Source organism: Dermacentor silvarum, chromosome 10, assembly GCF_013339745.2.
Source record: "Dermacentor silvarum isolate Dsil-2018 chromosome 10, BIME_Dsil_1.4, whole genome shotgun sequence".
Taxonomy (NCBI): domain Eukaryota; kingdom Metazoa; phylum Arthropoda; class Arachnida; order Ixodida; family Ixodidae; genus Dermacentor; species Dermacentor silvarum.
The window spans coordinates 137,733,410-137,754,337 of NC_051163.1; the positions used below are offsets into that span (position 1 = coordinate 137,733,410).

Here is a 20,928-nt window from a genome sequence, read left to right on the forward strand (position 1 = left end):
CATACTGGTGTATTCTCTAAGGCAAGTGAAATATCGACTCCATTATATTGCGGAGGTGTCGTTTTTCGCTAAACGGAATAGACGATATTTCTTTTTCTAAAGCTTTCTAAGATTATTAGTATACCAAGGTTGACCAGTGTCAAAACGAACAGGCATGAGAGGTAAGTACTCATCGATTAATGTTGATATCTTCTGTTTATACAATGACCAGTTTTGTTCAACACTTCTTGTGTAAGCGCTTGTGGAGAAGGATCTGGAAAACTTTTCTAGTTCATAATTGATTGCCTGAAGGTTGACTTTGTTATAGTCTTGTATAAGCTTCTTTTGGGGTCGATGCTTAGCAATCGGAATCAATAGATTAAATAATAAGGTACGGAGATCGGGTTGTGATGCAAGGACAAGATCAAGGATATTGGTTCCATGAGTCGAAGTGTTAACAATCTGGGTCAGATTAAAGAGAAGAGAGAGTTCAATGAAATCTTTAGATAGTCGAGAAGATGCTGTCAGGTTAATCCAATCTATATCAGGAAGATTGAAGTCTCCGCAGAGAAAGAAATCAGCGAGAGAAAACCGGGTATTTAAATCATTTAGCACAGATTACTGTTCATGAAGAAAAGCATGGTCGCAGTAAGGAGGTCGATAAGCAGTGATGAATATATTATTTCTTGACAGTACAGGCACTATAATACAAAGTATTTCATAACTGCGAATAATTGCAATATTATATGAGTGCACGTGGGCTTTGACTAAGACCAGAATGCCCCCGCCTCTTTTGCCAATCCTGTCCCGTCGGTAAATTGTAAAAAAATGCAGAATTTCGTTATTTAGAATATCTTGGTTGAGCCAAAAATATTCAGTGAAAATAGCTACGTCCGAGTTGTGATCTAGTAGAAGTGCTTCTACAATATCTTTTTTTTTTTTGGCAGATAGCTACGCACATTCGCAAGCAAGATGGACACTGTTTGATAAGAAATGGGTGCTGAAGGTTCAGTTTGATTAGGAGGTGAATGCGATGGAGCACGTGATGATTGCTATGGTTTTATTTCAATAACAGATTCACAATTAGCATGATGCTTGAATTGCCTATTTTCCATGAGGATCGAGCTTATCAAACTTGATTTTAAAGGAACAGTTCTTTTCCCGAGCAAACAGGTTAAGTTTCTTCCGGGCTAGCCGAACACAAGAAGAATAATCTTCTCGGATCTTGAAAGGAGAGCCCTTATGCCACGTACACACTAGCGGAAAAACGCGCGCGGCGCACCGCCGGCGGCAAGACGCGCGCCGCGAAAGCAGCCGCGAAACGGGTTTTTGTTGCCGCGGCAGGGATCGCTCCTGGACCGATTTTTTGCGGTTTGCCGCGTGCCGCGGATGAAGGAGACCAATGAGAGCGGCCCGCTTCCGTGACGTGCGCGCGGGAAACTGGTGTAATGCGGACCCGCCCGACCGCTTGTTTCTCGTTTCGCACTATCATCTGCACGCGTGAGCTCCCGGATAGTTCGAGAAGGGGAGAGGAGCCTAGTCTGTCACGTGATTGCCGCCGCGGCGCGCCGCCGGTTGGTGTGGCCGCCCTGCCGCTGCTGCGTTTTGCCGCCGGCGGCGCGCCGCGCGCGTTTTGCCGCTAGTGTGTACGTGCCATTAAGGTTGTATCCAGCGGCAAGGATTTTTTATTTATCTTTAAAACCACCAAATTTTACAATTATCGAGCAGTTTTCAGCGTTTTGAAAACGGCCCAGCCGGTGAGCACGCTCAACAGCTCCACTATCAAGTGTGACGAAAACTTTTTCGGAACAGAAAGATATGACGCGTGACTCTTATTCAGCCCAAGTCTCACGTTCCACATCTGGAATTCCAAAGAATATTAAATTGCAACGGCGCTGGCGCTTTTCAGAGTCGTCACACTTTGTGGCTAATTCGTTCACCTCAGAAGTAAGTTGGCAATAACACAGTTACAGTTATGGTCTGGTACCGGTTCGCCGGTCTGAACCACTGTTTAAAGGACGTCAATTCTAGAGGTGAGACCGCCGACTGTATTTTTAAGTTGTCATTTTCCGCGAGACTGAGGGTTAGTTCAGCCAGCATTGTGTTTTGACCAAGTTCAAGGCCGGAAATGGCATTAGCTATAGTTTCAAGGGAAGGGGATGGGTTATTGTCGTCAGGACGACCGTGGTTTAATTCAACGTCTCCGTATAGCAGAAGTAAAAGACTGGCAATGTGGACGTTGATGCATAATGAAAACAATGAATGACATAATAATCGACGTAGGTAATGCAACAGGCCGAGGAGGGGGCACGGCACCGCACATGAGTATCGGTCATTGAAGTGAACGCTGATAGTGTTCGACAAGTAACTAACCTGCGTAAACAGCGGCAGTCTCATGTACATGACTGTTGCGGTGGCATGCCCCAAGTGATTGCAGAGTGACAGCGGCTTTTGTAGGCGTATGGTGGTACACTGTTGCCAGTTGAAGTCACTGTTGATGACCCAGCTCAGCGGTAGGCGTTTTTTTTTTCGGAGTCCTATGATGAAGCAGGGGCTGAAGTACCGAACTTTCCAGGTAGGCATGGGATCGCAGGGAGCCCATGCGCAGACCAGTCAAGGTCCGATGCCGGGATGTCGGTGATAGCGAGAAACGAGCAAGCCGCGATGGCCACCAACGCGATAACCTGCGTAAACAGCGGCAGTCTCATAACCGTGACTGTTGCAGTGGCAAACAGAGGCTCTATTCTGGACACGCATGGCGGCTGCACGGCCGCCATTATCCGCCATCTTGGCTGTCTCATTGGCTGTCCAGAGGTCACGTGTTTTGAAATTTGTGCCGGGAAACGGAAATTTTGCAAAATGCAATTTTGCGTTCTCGTCAGAATGACGAAACGTGACGTGGAGCTGCAAGGTTTATCGACTAATACTTTTTTGTGGCCCTTGGCACCTATATTGCGACTTTAGCGCTTTAAAACGAAAGTGGGCGGTAGCGTGCAGAAGCCCGTACAGTGCATATACAATTTCGCGAATATGTGGTGGCTTTCCAAGATAGCCGGCATGTCAGCTTGTTAATTGGCTGAAGGAATATCCCGCGAGGAGCGTCACAGGAAGGGCCGTTTCGTAAACGTCAATTTGACGTTGCGTGACGTTGCGCTGGGCCGCAATTGCAGAGATTTTCCGCCATAATTTGTGGTGCGACGAGCCGCGCGAATTATGGTAATGAGCGGCCATATGCAACGGCGGTCTAGAGGCATGCGTATCGCCGCATTTTCCCTGTCATTTGGGGCCATGAAAATCTTTTGTTCACAACGCGTGCTCATAGCATTTGCATCGCTCTCGGGTGGTGTTGGCATTTGTGTTTTGAACCATCATTTTTATTAAAAACACGTTTATTTGAAATAATATTGGCTGAAACTAGAAAACTTCTTGCGACTTTTTGCACTTTTCGCCACTGCGTTTGTATTGTAATCAATATTAATGTCTTTTCGCGTCATCAAAGGCTATGACAATGGCGACTTTTTAATTTATAAAAATAAATGTACGCAAGGCGGCGTCTTGAAGTTTCCTCTGGCGGTGCGAGTAAGCAGCGAAGTGAACAAGAGATGGCAGTGCCGGCGCTTGCGTCACGCAAGCGGATACCTGTGGCGCGCGCAACGCTATCGATGATATTCGGCCGCTTCTCAGCCAGACAAGTCGGGCTGAGTCACTTGCGGATCACGAGTTAGCGATAACGCGGCCTAGAGTATGCGCTGTTCATCACTGACAGGTCGCGTATGTTGTCTCAAGGTAGAAAGCAAGCGCGTGGGCCAGGGGCGTAGCCAGAAATTTTTTTCGGGGGGGGTTCACCGGCCCGACGAGGGGGGGGGGGGGGGGCAAGCTTCTGCTTTCCTCTAGGTCACGTGATCGATAATAAATAGCGGTAGTGTAAGGAGACTCTAGACATGTATATCAAAGACATGGGACCGCCCCTACCTCCCCCCCCCCCCCCCCCCCCCTCGCGTGTGCGTGTGCTTGTGAAGATATTAAGTAAAAACTAAAGTAAGCTCATTAAATACAGTAAGTACGACAGGTACAGTGGGCGTTTGGGGCAACGGTCTCTCATCGCGCCACTGAATGGACCAGTCTTCGAAAACGCATCATTGACACCGTGCGATTGGAGAAGACATCATTAATTGTTAATTTCCGTTAAGCGTAGACGGCGTCGTCCTCGTCGGGGCTAAGTGCGTTTCACAAGTCAAGGACGGCTATACGCGTGAAAATGTACGTGTGACCAGGCTATACCTACTCCCATAGCAATAACTTGTTCGCTGCTGTCTTTGCGCTAGAAAACTTAAGTACGCGCAAAAACGCGTAAGGCTTTATTATTTTTTTTTTTCGAAGCTTTCGTAGCCTCGCTCCCTCATACGAGAGGGTTGCATTTCCTGCGGCAAGTGCATGGGCCGCTGTGTCTTGCGCTGTGTGCGAGCGTGCAGCCGTCATTTGCCTTTACGTCAACAGATTCAGAATTGTACAGAATATTTCACCGCACAGCATAGATATGACATCTGTACGCATTTAAAGTAGTGCGTGCAAGTCATTTCTGCTTCACTTACGCCGGTGCAAACAGGAAGCGGCCTTGTACCTCACAGAATCTCGACTGATTGGTGTACTATAGTGATGCAGGAATGAACTCCGGTATTATTCAGTGCATAGTGCACATAAACAATTTCTCAGGACGCGTGAACTCCGACGAGAACTGTCAGCGTCTGCAACAAGAGTTTACTTACGCTGTACTGCGCACAACAGTAATTCATGCTTGTCGGCTGTCTGTTTCGTGCATTCTATTGCGAGTCGGTGGAATTTCACTGCTGTCATCAACCCCTTCGTGTGTCCATTCCTGGTTTGGGATTCCACAACAAAACAGCAACTACTAGCCTTCCGTAATTGCTGGTTTGGGATTCAACAACACAACAGTAATTACCAGCCTTCCGTAGGGGCGCAATCGCAAACAAGAGACGTTTCTCGCGCAGACTAAGCCTACGTTCACACTTGGAAAGCGGCAAGCGGGCGGAAAGGCCAAAGCGGCCGGAAAATTTTTTCCGCGCCAGTCCAAGTTGTTCACATTTGTTTTGCTACCGCCGCGGCCGCCGCTGCCGTTTTCGTCCAGATCCATCTAGTCTGCGTACGTTTGTCGGCGTGGTGGCGCTCATTATCGCATTATTTCGAGCGGTATGTTCCTTCTTTGACCCACGTACCGTCATGAAAAGTGATCATTTTACGCAACTTCGCGTGTCATCTGCGACCTTCGGTAAATTCCTCGTTGGCGTTCCGTAATTCTCCGCACACGGGCGCGGTAGCGCTGAGTCACAGGTTGGTGCCTAGGCGTGATATTTCTTTAATAGCTTTTATTTACAAGTTGTAATAACATTTCATCATTTCGTATTGTCGGCGCCTCCAGGACACCAAAGGGGCAACGGGAACACCACAGCTAAAACCTGGGCTGGCCCTTGTGTTGGGGCTCGCCAAAGCCTGCGCGTCCTACGTGAGACCTACGCTCCCAATCTATCGTCGCGACGAGAAAAGCACCCCGCGACTTCTGCAACATACCGTACACGTGCGAGGAGAATTATGGAGCGCCAACGAGGAATCTGCCTAACTATTGTCTGCCATGGAAGTGGAAGAAGAAATGGCTTTTATACTTCTACCTACTTGTTTTCTAGAAATGGACAATAAATAAACAGAAGACGTGGACACCTCGGAAACGGCGGTGGTGGGTTCGCCTGGCTTTGCAAAAGCGCGAGAAGTTGGGTCACGCCAAGGCTTCGTTGCCGCACCTCCGGTCGCGCGACGTTGAATACTATCGCGAGTATTGCTGACAGTACGTTTTAGTGCAACTCTTGTCGTAGAGCAAGGGCTGGTTCTTGATGGCGTCGATCAGCATTACAGCCTACACTTCTGGTGCCATTGTTTTGGTGCCCGGTGCCATTTTACGACCGGGTCCGGTTGTTTACATGCTAGTGTAGCTTCCAGTGAAGCAGAACGACTTTCCGCCGCGTTTCCGTTTCGCCATGGTGAAAAAATCGGCCCGAGACCGATTTGACTCGCAGCCTGTTTTTCTGCCTGTTTTGCCGCCTAGGCGAGATTTTGCCGCTTCCTACAGCTTCGAGACCAAGTGTGAACGTAGCCTAAAATCCTGCGCGAGCGCGGCCTAACCGGCACCTGAAGGGAAGCGGCGGAAATGTATACCGGAGATTTCGACCACCTGGGGTCTTTAACGTGCAGCCTAAATCTAAGTAAACGGGCGTCGAGCGTTTTCGCCATCATCTAAAATGCGGCTGCCGCATTTGTTGCTTCATTTGTTGCGCATTTGTTGCTTCAGAATGCGGCCGCCACATTCTCGCCCAAAACTTCACAGAGTGTGCAAGCCTTGACAAACACCGTGACAGTTTTTTCCATATGCAGACATGATTCGCTGTAAATTACCAACACAAACGGAAGCGCCCAGGAATTAAATTGTGATAGTAGCACCGGTTTCATGAATTATGTCAGCGCGAAGCGACGAAAACAAAGGGTGGGTTAGTAGGGGGGGGGGGGGGGGGTTTGCTGAAAAAATTTCGGGGGGGGGGGGTTTGAACCCCCCCCCCCCCCCCCTGGCTACGCCACTGGCGTGGGCGCCAATATACGATCACTCATTTCGTTTCCCGAGGACACGCATCCTACCTAATGAAGCAGACGACAGCCTGCGCGCATGCAGACGACGGAAGCGAGAAATGATTTTGATGGAATAATCGTACGCTTTGAGCTAGCTGCTTTATTTTTACTGGGGAGGAAAACTGTTTTACTTTATCAGCCACGCTATGTTCAATGCCTACATTACAGTTTCTTAGGCGAAACGTCAAATTTGCGTCACGTTACGAAAGCAAATCGGGGCTATCGGCGCCATTTTGTAAGCGTTGCGCGTACGTCACGCTTCGAAGAAAAGGCGGAATGTCCAGAATAGCGGCTCAGCTTCGCTGTTAAAAAAATTCAACTTTTGGAGAACGCGTCATGGATTATATTCTTTGATTATGTGATAAAACAACTTCCATTCTAAAATAGCCTGTGCAATAAATAGCCTTTGTTAACCTATCGAAGAGACTAATACCGATACAATAAGTTTTTATTTGCAAATCTAAGTACTACGATTGTGTTTATTGTGTTTATTGCGAAACGTTGTATTTTCTTGTGAATCAAATTGAATAGACTCATAACGAATTGTATAACAGTTTCTTGTACGCATATTTCTAAATGGGCCCCGTAGTAAAGGATGGGACTCTGTATGGGACCATACAGATTGTGCGTATCCTGTACAATGAAAAGTACGTGTATAATAAAAAAAGAAAGAAGGAAAGAAAGAAAGAAAGAAATAATTTCTGTTCTTTACGTACACTGCAATGAATTAAGATTTGATTGACGGCATTACCCGTTTCTATTTTTAGTCACTAGAACAACACGCACCGACATCTCCCTGTGTAATTACTTAGAAAAAAGTGCACCTCAAACAAAATGTGTCGTTTCATCCTATGCGAAAGCGCTCTTAGATCGCATAGAGCAAAAAAGAATAACGTGTGCCCCTCGTTCAGAAACATCTGGATGCGTCACCGCCTTCAGCCCGCTGTATATAGGCAGTCGCGGCGGCAGTAGAGGCATTATGCCTTCGTGTCGTATGAACGCACTGTGCATTGCAGTGCCCTTCTGCACATGGCAGTCAACCTCACGTTTGCTTGCGCCTGACCCTTAAATAAGCTCAGCGGCCCACGTGTGCCTGTCGCTGACGCGTCGTCGCCTTGCGTCACGCTGGCGCTTCAGCCGTGTCTTATACTTAATAGCACATGAAAAGGGACGAGGCACGGAAAACATGGGTGCAGTCCCATTTATAAGCAGTGCACTGCAATAGGAAGAAGCCCAATGCAAACAACACGTGAGATCATTGAAGCGGCGAAGATCGCTAGTTTGGGGAATGCTCGTGTTAGTGCGCCTTCAATTGATCTTTAAAAAAAAAAAGAATTACCCGCCGTGGTTGCTCAGTGGCTATGGTGTTGGGCTGCTGAGCACGAGGTCACGGGATCGAATCCCGGCCATGGCGGCCGCATTTCGATGGGGGCGAAATGCGAAAACACCCGTGTACTTAGATTTAGGTGCACGTTAAAGAACCCCAGGTGGTCCAAATTTCCGGAGTCCCCCACTACGGCGTGCCTCATAATCAGAACTGGTTTTGGCACGTAAAATCCCATAATTTAATTTTTTTAATTAAAAAAAAGAATTAGATTTTTTAAACAATGTACAGAGGGTGGCGTGATGAAGATAGCATCACAATCTGTCGCTACAAAAAAAAAAATCAGTTTTTTTTTTCAGCTTTTTCATCTTCGATCTCATCTTTTCCATTACACATGTCCCGTTGCCGTCATGTGTTCAAAACCAGTACTTATGCGCTTGCGTGCGCTGCTATCTGTTGACTATATATGTGTGAAGTGCTTCGTAGAATAAAAATTGTTGGAAGTTAGCGCTGTGACCGCGTCGTCTATCCGTGCCTCGTCCCTTTTCAAGCGCTATTAAGTATAAGACATGGAATACCAACTCGCCCAATCTGACGCTCTTTCAAGCTTCAGCCGTATTTCCTCGTTGAAGTATAGTTGGTTCGTCGCTCATTCAGCCAAGACATTAGGTGCGAGAGCAGGTGCGTCTGATATATAATGACGCCATTAAGCACTCGTGCTCCCTATAAGCGCTGCAGAAACATGCATCTTTTCTCTTTTCCTCAACCTCTACTACTACTACTGTCATAGATTATGACATAAATTGTGTTATGTCCTGCTTATGCTGACTTCACTCATCATAATATCTATGCTCAAAGAGGACAGATAATTCCATACACTTCGTCTGATGAACATGAAACCGGCGGCATGGTTTTTCATGACTGCGCCTTAACTTATTGCTCGAAGAAAAAATTTGGAGGACGCTTAAGCTTCGCCTTTAAGAGTGGAACGCGATAGCATTCAAAGATCCTTGACTGCTTCTCACGCTTTCCGGCAACTGCAGCTTACGCAGCCGTAATGTTTACCGCGAAAAGCTGGCGATGAACGCTATTCACGAAGGTGCGCTTTCTGGTAGAAACGCGGGCTCTTGCGAGGGCCGATGTTCTGTTGTTGTCTCGCACTTTTATTATTTCAATCTGAGAAGATTTAATATAGAAGGCATGCGCGGTCGCTGTTTTGTTTCATCGCATTTGTTTGTGGGCTGTCATTATTAAATTCTGAGGAATAATTTTGTAATGAATGTAAGACAAAGTGTGAGCAACTTTAGTGGTAAAAGAAGTATTTAGTGTATGCGGAAAGCCTGCGTGGTTGTGGTTCGGAATGATTTTTCGCCTGACGACGGTCGGCGCCGACACCGGATTTTTTGTGACACGGGGCACGTAACGCATCGCGTTATAACGCTGAGATAAGCTTTACCTAAGAATTATGCTGTGGCTCGTGCGCCGTGTTCTATTCATGTGCTCGTGTCAATGCCATGCAGTGGCTCAGATCAGAGCCTTCTCGTTGCCTCCTGTTATCTCACAGGACAGTTTTGTGTGTGAGTTTTCAAAAGGATTGTGTAATTAGGAACTCGTATGCTCAACGGAGTGCTGCCATTAAAAGGCGTCGAGGAGAGCTTTCGGCGCTCATTCAAAAGGATTTAATATAAATGAAGCATGGTTTTGGATGCGCAGGAAAACTGTGAAGACTTTGCTGAGGGCGTGGTCATTGAAGACCGCGTCGTCAAGTCAACCGTTAAGGACCTGCAGATTCCGGAGGTCGACTTTGCCACTTTTCTGAGGGACACTTGGAAGAAAGAACCAGGTGCAATTGCAGTTGTAAGTTCGAAACAGTTGTCGTTCCTCTGAATGCTGCGCCTTGAACGTGCTGCTTTCCCATTGGTTGTATTCCGCTCAGTGAAGCTAACCGCAAAGCTGCCTCAGACAGTCGCTGACTGCGTTTCGCTGCTCCTTAGTAGGCGCATACTGGTTGCGGCTTTCGTTCGTAACTCGAGCGCACGATTTACTGTTGATCTTGCATACAGTTATATGAGCCAAACAACGTCTCTGTTTCTGTACACAGCTTCACGCTCAGAGCATTGGCGGGAATATGGCAATAGTATCGGCGTGCATCATTATAGTACGACAGCTAAATCCGAACAAACACTTTTTTTTTGTAGCTGAAGATTGCGTTCTGGAGGCGAATTCCTTTTGGCGTGTAAAAGTCTCATTTACTCGCTCATGCATACCACACTCCTGCTTTCTGAACATTCTAGAGGAAAATAATTGTGTAAAAAATGACTCCAGCAGGGAATGGCACTGCCTATAATGATAAATATACTGACATGCCTGCTGGGAGCCTAGAAAGCTATTTATGCGCACAAAATTCTGTAACCAAATTATCAGCAAACAGGAAAGAACCGCGAACAACAACAGCGGAAATTTCATTGTGCCTTTTTTTGCGACTCCTGCAGAAGGCTATCCACGTGCATTTTTCGTTTAATCTGTCCGGTAATGAAGGAGATCTTGCGGCCTCTCTGCACGAATAATCAGGGAACAGGGACGACATGTATGCATTTTTCTCGCTGTAAGAAAGCGCTGCCAAGTCGTGGCAAAATGCATGTCACGACTCCCGCGCTGGCTGAGCGATTCCAGCGACAGATTTACCGCGAGTAACGTTAGGCCTTGCTGCGCAAAGGCATCGCTCTGCCGACCAAGGTCGCTGTTGCAGCTGGCGCAAAGTGTACCGCAGCGACACGTAGAGAAAAACCTGCGGCTGTAAATGGAGTTCGTTCATATTACTGGCAAGTGCTTTCTGTTGATGTATCCAAGTTGCAACCACAGAGTGCGCCAGTGTACCGATGCTGGTTCATGTGAAGGCCAGATTGAATAAGTATTTGAATCTCGTATGCGCACTGAACACCTAGCCGGTGCTACTTCAGTAACCTCTTGCCTAGTGCGCTTGTCAAATTCATTTTCTTCTTCGATCACTTCGTCTTCTACTTCGCACTCATGATTAATATTTGCTTGCTCTTTGTTTTCAACTCACATTAGCCTTATTAATTTATTCACTGCAGTAAGCTGCCTTTTTAATGCTAAGCATTGTTTGGTTCATTCCAGGCACATTGCAGTAGGCATCGTTTCAGGCAGTTTAAAAAAAAAAAAAAAACAACAGCAGCACTGGAGGCACAATGCTAAAGAGAAAGCCGAGTTGATGCGCACCTAGCTAGTCCTGGCTTTTGGGATAGGCGAAGCACTACCAAGTCATCCCCAGAATTTTCCGGAATTTCGTGATTATTGATCGATTATCGATTAGCTATTGATTGGCTATCGCAAAGCATTGGCCACGTATTCGGGGTAAGGTAAGCACTACGAAGTCATCCCCAGAATTTCTCGGAATGTTTGATTATTTGTCGATTATAGATTAGCTATTGATTGGCTATCACAATGTATTGGCCACGTATTTGGGCTAGGCTAAGCACTACCAAGTCACCCCTAGCATTTGCCAGAATGTATTGCTTATTTGTCGATTATACATTAGCTTTTAATTGGCTATCGATTGGCTATTACAAGGTATTGGCCACGTATTTGGGCTAGGCTAGGCACTACCCTGTGATCCCCAATTTCTCCTGTCTTGCGCTAGCTGTTTCCAACTTGCGCCTGCAAATTTTCTAACTTCATCACCCCACCTAGTTTTCTGTCGTCCTCATTAGCAATACCGGAGTATAAATCTGCTGACACAGCAGACCCTAACAATTACAGACCTATATCACTGACATCTATCTATCTGTTGCAAATTACTGGAACACGTTCTATACAGTCACATTATAGCATATCTTCACGAAAATGTCCTGCTCCTCAATAAACAACATGGCTTTCGTCAAAATCGCTCTTCAGACGCAATCATGTAACTTGCAACCGATATTCTAATTTCCTTGATCAAATTGCTCTGCCCAGACGCAACATTCATTGATTTTTCTAAAGCTTTCGACCGGGTACCTCATAATCGACTAAAAATGAAAGTTAGAAACCTACCACTCGACTATAATACGACTCGATGGATTGAGGTGTTCCTAACGAACAGATTTCAAGCGATCAATTTAAACAACTGCCTTTCTAACTCACTTCGGGAGTTCCTCGGGGAGTCTTTGGTCCACTGCTATTTTTAATTTCCATCAATGACATCGCAACTAATGTCACTTCACAAATACGTCTCTTCGCAGATGACTGCATATTGTATAATGAAATAAACTACCCTGCCGATGTCACTGCGTTGCACTCCTATTAAAAAAAAAGAAAAACTAACTGAATGGTGTGACACGTGGCAGATGGAAATTAGCATAGCCAAAACTACTCGTAAACACGTAAAATTACTTCTATTACTCGACGTACCACTTACCAGTATAAAATACGGTATTACTGTTGACTCAGTATATTCAATCAAGTACTTGGGTGTTCTGTTTACCTCCACTTTAAGCTGGAATGCCCATATTGAACACATTATCACAGAATCATAAAAAAACTTGGTTATCTATAACGGCGCTTACGCCTTTGGAACACAGGTACAAGACCTCACGCATACAGTTCTCTTATCAGGTCCTCTTTAGAATATGCGTGTATAATTTGGCCCACCATCACTATAATCTCTCGAATCTACTCGAAGCAGACCAAAATAAAGCGGCGCGGTTCATCTTATGTCGTACTCTCGCTATCAAAGTGTGTCTACTTTAAGGAGATCACTCACAATCTCCCTTCTCTTGACATCCGCAGAAAATAACACGGTTGTCGTTCTTCCATATATAATCGTAGCAGCATTTCATTCACTCGACCCCTTATTCTTCCCGCTCCTCCCATCTCGACCCGCGCAAACCATGTTCATAAAGTAAAACCTATATTTGCCGTAGTGCCCGGAACGAGCTTCCAAATGTGAAGCCAAACGACCGTAACGCCGCTTGGGGCGCTGCGATTGGTAGTACACAGCCCGCCGTGGCTCAGAGGTAGAATGTCTGCTTCGCACGTAAAAAACCGTAGTTCGAATCTCAGCAAGAGACAATGTTTTTTTCCCTTTTTTATACTACTTCATGCGTTGATTTTTTTTATTCTTTATACTGCTGCTTAACACTTGCTTCCATTGCTATTGCATGCAACAAAATATCAAGCAGAAGCTGAAGGAATAATAAAAAATTAACAATGTTTTGCAGTGAAGATGATGATGATGATGATTTATTGGCATCCCCTTTGAAACGGGGCGGCGACAAATAGTCACCTAGCCGGCTTGATTTAATCAGGTATATTATACATGTTCTTTATGTATCCTTTTTGTAAACCTTTCATTATCATTTTTCTTTTTCAAAAATTTACCTTGTACCACTACCTATGATTTTAAGAGATCAGGTCGTATCCATCTTTTCCCTGCTTTTTTCCCACCAGTACTCCAATCGTCTCTTGCTGATCTCTACGGCTGATCTGTTTATGTTTCCTTCCACTTTAAACCCAAGCGCTTCTGGGAGTTGCACGTTACCTACGGTTCTCGCTGGGTGGATCCCGTCGCATTCCATTAGGATGTGCCGAGTGGTCTCTGGATCTTTATTGCAGCATACACATGTCTCATCTAGTTCCGAATATTTGTTCCGATATGTTTTCGTCCTTAGGCAACCGGCTGGAGCCTCAAATAGCAAGGCACTGCCCTTTGTGTTATCGTAAAAATTTTCCCTTCTAATTTCTTTCTTCTCATTCTTGTAAATCGCCATTGTCCTTTTTGTTTCCATTCTTTGCATCCAATTCACGGTCTCTATTTCTCTCACTTTCTTTCTGATGACCCCTGGTTGTCTATTTACAGTTTCGATTATCCTGTACTTGGTTGCCAACATCCTTGACCTTTTCCTCCATTCTGTGTCCACGCTTTTCATGTAGAGATACTTGTGCACTTTAGCCGCCCATTTATTTTTATCCGTGTTCCTGAGCCTTTCTTCAAAACTAATTTTTCTCTGTGCTTCTCTGACTTCACAAGAGGCCCAACCCATGTCACCCTGCACTGCCTCATTTGTGGCATTACCGTGGGCTCCCAAAGCCAACCGGCCTACTGATCTTTGGTTAACTTCCAAACCCGCCAATATATCCGATTTTAAGCATATAATGGCATTTGCGAATGTTAGCGCTGGCGCCATTACTCCTTTCCAGATTGCACGCACCACCTCATACTTATTGTGGCCCCACAGTGCTCTGTATTTCATTATTGCTGCATTCCGCTTCCCCTTTATTTTCAGATTATCTTGGTGGTTGCTTGAGTAATTCTTTCCTTCGTTTATGTGTACGCCGAGGTACTTATATTGCTTCACTATGGATATTACTTGCTGTTGAATTGACACCACGAAGTTACTTGTGTGTTCATTAAAGATCATAATTCCTAATTTCTCTGTGCTAAACTTAAGGCCTAGTTTTGTCGCTGCATTCCTACAGATATGCCCAAGTATCTGTGAATCTTTTTTATTGTCCGCTAGTAGCAGAATGTCGTCTGCGTACATCAGTCCAGGGACCTTCTGTTGCACGTACCATTTGTCCATTACGCATGTAGGATAAATCAAAACCTAATTCGCTGTTTTCCAGTCGTCTTTCTATACCCTTGACGTAAAGCGTGAACAACAATGGTGACAGAGGGCATCCTTGCTTCAATCCTTGGTGAATTCCCACCATTTCATTTCCTTTTCGGCGTTCCCATACCACTTGTACTTGGTTGTCTCGATATATCTCCCTCAGCAGCTCCACGAAATCGTCATCTATGCCTTCGTATTGAAGAATATACCACAACAATTCCCTGTCTACGTTGTCATAAGCTCCTTTAATATCTAGAAATGCTATCCATAAAGGTTTTTTCTGAGCTACTGAAATCTCTATGCACTGAGTTAGTACAAACATATTGTCTTCTAAGCGTCTGCCTGGCCTGAACCCATCCTGTAGTTCCCCCAATACATCGTTTTCCTCCATCCACTTCGACAGTTCTAATTTTATGGCTTGCATTGCCATTCTATATATCACCGACGTTACTGTAACTGGCCTGTACGAGCTCGTCTTATCCTATCTAGCTCGTCTTATCCTAGCTCGTCTGAATGGATGGATGGATGGATGGATGAGGCTGAACCCTTTAAACCGGGCGGTGGCATACGCCACCTAGCCATGACTATTAACATATTTTGTACTTTGTGGTGGGTGAAATTTCACGCCTGCCTTGATTTTATCCACCATTCAGATAACCTCTGTTTGGTTATTTCTACCCGCCTAAAGTCTATTTTGCCTTCACTGTCCCTAAAGCCCAATGCTTTGAAAAAATCAGCCCCGTTGCCTTGCACTGTAGGGTTAAGCCCTTTACAGAAAAGTATGAGGTGTTCAGCCGATTCCTCTTCTCCACACGCACAGCACAACGTGTCTATACCTTGGTACTTGACTCGGTACATCTTAGTCCGCAATACTCCCGTCCTGGCTTCAAACAACAAAGAGCTTCCCCTAGAATTATCGTAGATATTTTCTTTGGCAATTTCTTGCTTGAAAGTTCGGTATGTTCCCAGTGCTGATTTCGTCTGCATCCCTGTTTTCCACAGCCCCCTCTCTGTTTCCTTAACCTTTTTCTTAACCGCTGTTTCCTGGTTTGCACCCCTCCTGCAGTCCCAATATTTGATTGACAGTTTTCTGGTCAGCTTCCTCCATTTTGTATCAACATTCCTCATGTACAAATAACTGAAAACTCTCCTTGCCCACCACGTTTCTGCCATTTCTCTCAATCGCTCCTCAAATTCTAAATTCTATCTTGCTGCTGGCTTCCCTGCCCTAGAATGACGTCCATCCCATTTCACCCTGTACCCCCTGATTTGGTGTATTTACGTGTGCTCCCAGAGCCAGTCTACCTACCCCTCGCTGCTTAACTTCCAACCTTGCTCGAATCTCTGATCTCATGCACAGGACCGCATTGCCGAAAGTCAAACTAGGGACCATCACCCCTTTCCAAATCCCTCTCACCACTTCGTACCTATTGTAATTCCACAGTGCCTTATTTTTCATCACAGCTGCATTTCTGCTACCTTTAGCCGTCACATACTTTTCATGTTCCGTTAGGTACTCAGCCCCATTGTTTATCCACACTCCAAGATATTTTTACTTATCCACCACCTCCAGCGTAACCTCCTGTATCCTATGCTCGCTGCCCTGATTATCATTAAAAGTCATGACTGCCGATTTTTCTTTACTAAACTTCAAACCTAAGCTATCTCCCTCTTTACCACAGATGTCCATTAATCTCTGCAAGTCTTCCTTGCTGTCAGCCATAAGTACAATGTCATCCGCATACATCAGTCCTGGTAATGACTGTTTAATCCATTCTCCTTGCTAGAAATAGGAAAGGTTGAGGCCAAGTCCGCTCCTCTCTAATTTTTTCTCTAATCCTTGTAAATACAGCATGAACAACAGAGGTGACAGAGGGCACCCCTGCCTAAGCCCCTGCTGTATCTTTATAGGCCCAGATACCTTGTCTTCCCATTTTATAAGCACCTTGTTACTTTTATAGATATCTTTTAAAAGATTTCTTACTCCATCTTCCACCTCTAGAGTGCCCAGTATGTCCCACAAATCCTTTTGGATTACACTGTCATAGGCTCCCTTGATATCCAGAAATGCAAGCCATAGGGGCCTGTGTTCCTTTCCTGCTATTTCAATACACTGTGTCAATGAGAACAGATTATCTTCTAACCTTCTTTGTTTCCGGAACCCATTTTGTAGTTCCCCCAGCACCTCCTTGCTCTCCACCCATGCCTGCAGTCTGTCCTTTATAATCTGCATCACCACCCTGTAAACCACTGACATCACTGTTATGGGACGGTAGTTGGTTATGTTGGCTTTGTCCCCCTTTCCCTTATATATCATGCTCATCCTGCTCAGTCTCCACCCGTCGGGGGCTTTACCGTCCATTATCATTTTGCTCACTGCCTCTCTTAATGCTTTCTTAGATTTTGGGCCCAATGTCTTTATCAACATAATTGGGATGCCATCAGGACCTGTCGACGTGCTACTAGGAACCCTCTTCTCTGCCCTTTCCCACTCGCTTTGTGCCAGTGGAGCCACTGCACTGACTAGTCCATCCTCACCTGATTGAGCACATGCTATGTTTCGTTCTTTAAATTTTTCTGTCATCATTGTTCTTATATGTTCCATTGCCTCATCTCCCTCTAGTCGAACACCTTGAGCTGTAACTATAAACCTCTGCTCTAGGCTAGTCTTCCCAGACAACACTCGACGTCCTCAGGACGTCCTCAAGTGGTACAAACGTCCTCGCAGTTTTTACGACGTCCTCGGTACGTCCTCGGTACGTCCTCAGGACGACATTCACTGGTTCATCCTGAAAACATCTTCTGCAGGACTTTTTAAGGATGTCTGATTGTCCAAAGAACGTCCACTGCAGGACCTTTTGAGGACATTTAGTTTTATGTTAGAAGAGACCATGAAATTGAAATTTTTACGATTATTTCGGTTGATGAACGAAAAATTAGGGGCTATACTTCATGTGAGGTCGTTATTACGACCATCGAGCTCGATTTTTAGATATATTTTTTCTTTTTTAAGTGGACTTAAACTCTGATCAACTGGTCTTGATGCCTTACAAGTGTGTTTGATGGAACCATTTTTTTTTTTGCAACTTGTATTGCTTTGAGTACCCGCGAGCGATAACAGTTGTGGGAGAGTCAACCAGCGAGGTATCCGACGATGTCAGCGACCAAGCCACCCCATTTACTTTCCTTGGGGCCACATTGGCACTTTTGATTTGAAAAGTCAAGCCAAGCCAGTCCAAGCCAAGCGCAGCATTGAAGAAAAACAAGGCAGCGGACAGCGGTAAGTCTCCTGTTTTTCGCGGTGGCAGAAAGCAGAACGTATATTTGTGCGGGGAAGAAATGGACGCATTAGCACATGTTTTCACTTAGCGAACAGCGTGGACAGGACCTTCATTAATTACATTGTGAATCAGACGGCTTCACGCGACTTTGCCGCAGAGCTCTTTGTGTCGGATGGAACGGATGCTGCAAATCGCGATGTCGCTTTGCCCGTAGAACAAAATATCACCAAAGCTATTGCCATAGGTTTGTGACATTTTGTGCTTGGTCGCGATAGTGGACAGTTTCAAAGTGATGATTTCAGCATTTCTGGCGGTCGCTTCTCCATGGTTCAACGGCGCTGTAACGTCCCTCTCAGCCTCTCCGCTACCACAACTGCCTTTCCACACTGCTTTTACCGACAAGAGCATTGTTCCAAACACCCAAGCAGTCTGAGATTTTAGCACTCTCCGGCGGCAAATATCGCGCTATCTCGGCCTCAAAGGTAGATGTTGTTGTACTTTTTTTTCTAAATCTTGTCACGGCTAAGGAAGTGAAAAAGTATTATTTGTTATGGAAGAAACGATTTTCCGAGTGGATTGATTATGCCATAAACAGCAACATTCAATCAGCAGAGGTTGCTTTGGTGCTTCGTACAATAATTTTGTGCTGCAGTGCTTCCCAGTATGTGGCATAAACTGTTTGGTATTTCTCTGTGTCTGAACGTAAGTTGTTTATTGACAATGTACTGTTTATCATTTCTTTCAGTGTCTCCTATGGGCTCTCGCTGTTCTCTGTTTTCGGACGAAGACATTTCAAGCGGTGAAGTCTCCTGGCTTTATCATGCTACTTTCAACATTGACATGTGCCGTTATTAAGTGAAATTAATAAAATAGGTTTGTCTGCATCGCTATGGGTCTACGTTTTCATTTCGTGTGGCCATATATACTGAGCCCTGTGCAACAGGGCTCAAAAGTATGCTCTGTCAAGCAGTAAGTGCATATTGCAGTTTTAAGCCTGAATTTCTCACTTAGTGGACGAAAAACAGTGAACTTCAGTGAACAAAATAAACGAATATTTACTGGGCGCAGCGAATGCCTAGGTCTTCAAAATATCCTGAACGCGTACTGAAAAGATCCTCGAATGCTTCCTGAGGACGTCCCGAGTACGTGCCGAGGCCGGACATGTGGACTTGATCGGGATGTTTTGAGGCTCATGCGGGGACGTCCTGAGGACGACCTAACGTACTCAGTTGTACGTATTGAGGACGTCCTGAGGATGTCATTGTGTTGTGTGGGTTATTACTCAAGGAGTTGAGATGTTTCCAAAATTTCTTCGCTGCTTTTCTATCCTTTTTGTTTACTTCTGACAACCGTTGGCTCCCCTTTCTTCTGATCTTCTCATTGATCAAATGGGATGCTTCCCTTCTACAGTTTAAAAAGTTATTCCATTTTCTGCCTACATCAGCTTCTGGTTCACCCCTCTGCTTTGAATATCTGTGTTCCCTGGATGCTTCCTGACGTTTCTCTATGGCCTTCTTAACCTCCTCATCCCACCAGCTCTTGGGCTTACGTCTTCTGTTCCCTTTTGTCCTGACTCGCACCTTAGTAAGCTCTAGCTCAAATAGGCCTGTTAAATTTGCATATGTCCATTCTGTTTTTGTATCCTCTGAAATTACTTCCTCAATTTCGAGAGTCCTTCGAGAGTTTTTGCAGCGCCACCTTATGGGAAACAACAAAACTATTACAACTAAAGCATTGCCTTCGAGAACTGCACACATACGAAACCCGCCGACGCCTGCTTGATAGGCTCCGCTGTGCGCTCAAGGCTCATTCGCACTAGGCCGACACGGCACTGATTTTGGTCAACAGTCTACATGACGGAAAACGCTGTGGCCAACAGTTTAAAGGACGGATGACGCTGTCGCCAACAGACGGCTGACCAAAATCGGTGCCGTGTCGGCCTAGTGTGAATTAGCCTTGAGCGCACAGCGGAGCCTATCAAGCAGGCGTCGGCGGGTTTCGTATGCGTGCAGTTGTGGAAGGCAATGCTTTAGTTGTAATAGTTTTGTTGATTCCCATAAGGTGGCGCTGCAAAAACTCTCGTTCACTGCAAAACATTGTTAATTTGTTATTATTCCTTCAGCTTCTGCTTGATATTTTGTTGCATTCAATAGCAATGGGAAGCAAGTGTTAAGCAGCAGTATAAAGAATAATAATTAAAAAAATCAACGCATGAAGTACTATAAAAAAAGGGAAAAAAACATTGTCTCTTGCCGAGATTCGAACCCCAGTTTCTTGCGTGGGAAGCAGACATTCTACCTCTGAGCCACGGCGGGGTGTGTGCTACCGATCGCAGCGCCCCAAGCGGCGTTACGGTTGTTTGGCTTCACTTTCAATGCATTGAAAGTGCAGCCGTTCCGGGAACTCTCCATGTTCTAGTACACTCTACCAGTACTAACGATTATCGAAATTCGCCTCTAGTTTTATCTATTGCCGAATGGAGCTCTCTACCGTCAAACATTGTCTCGCTCACGGGATCATCATCATTTCACGCAGGACTGCTAACCTTACTCTTAGAGTGTATCAACGTGTCATAACCCACATGTGCTTGAATATTTACTTTAACAGTGAATGAGCAAGACCTTTGACCGAGTTTCCTGTGCCGTCTTTTTCACTCTCCCGCGTCGGTCATCTCCGCGCAGATCGATGCTGCTTCGGGGAAGCGCTACACTTGCGCCGAGCTGGAAGACATGAGCGAGCGCCTCGCGGCCGGATTCCAAGAGCTCGGCCTCCAGCGCGGTGACACCGTGGCATTCGTGTCGTCCAACAGCGTCGACCTAGTGGCGGCCTTCATCGCGGCCACCTTTGCCGGCGCTGTCATCGTCTGCGTGAAGACCACCTACAATGAGAGTGAGCTCGCATCGCGCATTTTCGGAGCAGTCTGCCCTGTACGGGACGGAGATTTGGTACCACGAGTGGAAGCACGATAAAAATAACGTCCGTTTACTAATCGAGTACAAAACGGCACATCATAAATATGTTGCGATGAGGTGAAAACGTAAAA

The 20,928-nt window shown here is 45.6% G+C and overlaps 1 protein-coding gene across 1 annotated transcript in view; it reads left to right on the plus strand.

Moving 5' to 3' along the window:
• LOC119430984 (luciferin 4-monooxygenase-like) overlaps positions 1-20,928 on the plus strand; it is a 225,643-nt gene that overhangs the window by 38,975 nt on the left and 165,740 nt on the right. The window contains exons 2-3 of the mRNA XM_037698452.2: positions 9,707-9,850; positions 20,567-20,774. Coding sequence (XP_037554380.1) covers positions 9,707-9,850; positions 20,567-20,774 — 352 coding nt within the window. The remainder of the gene's footprint in view (positions 1-9,706; positions 9,851-20,566; positions 20,775-20,928) is intronic.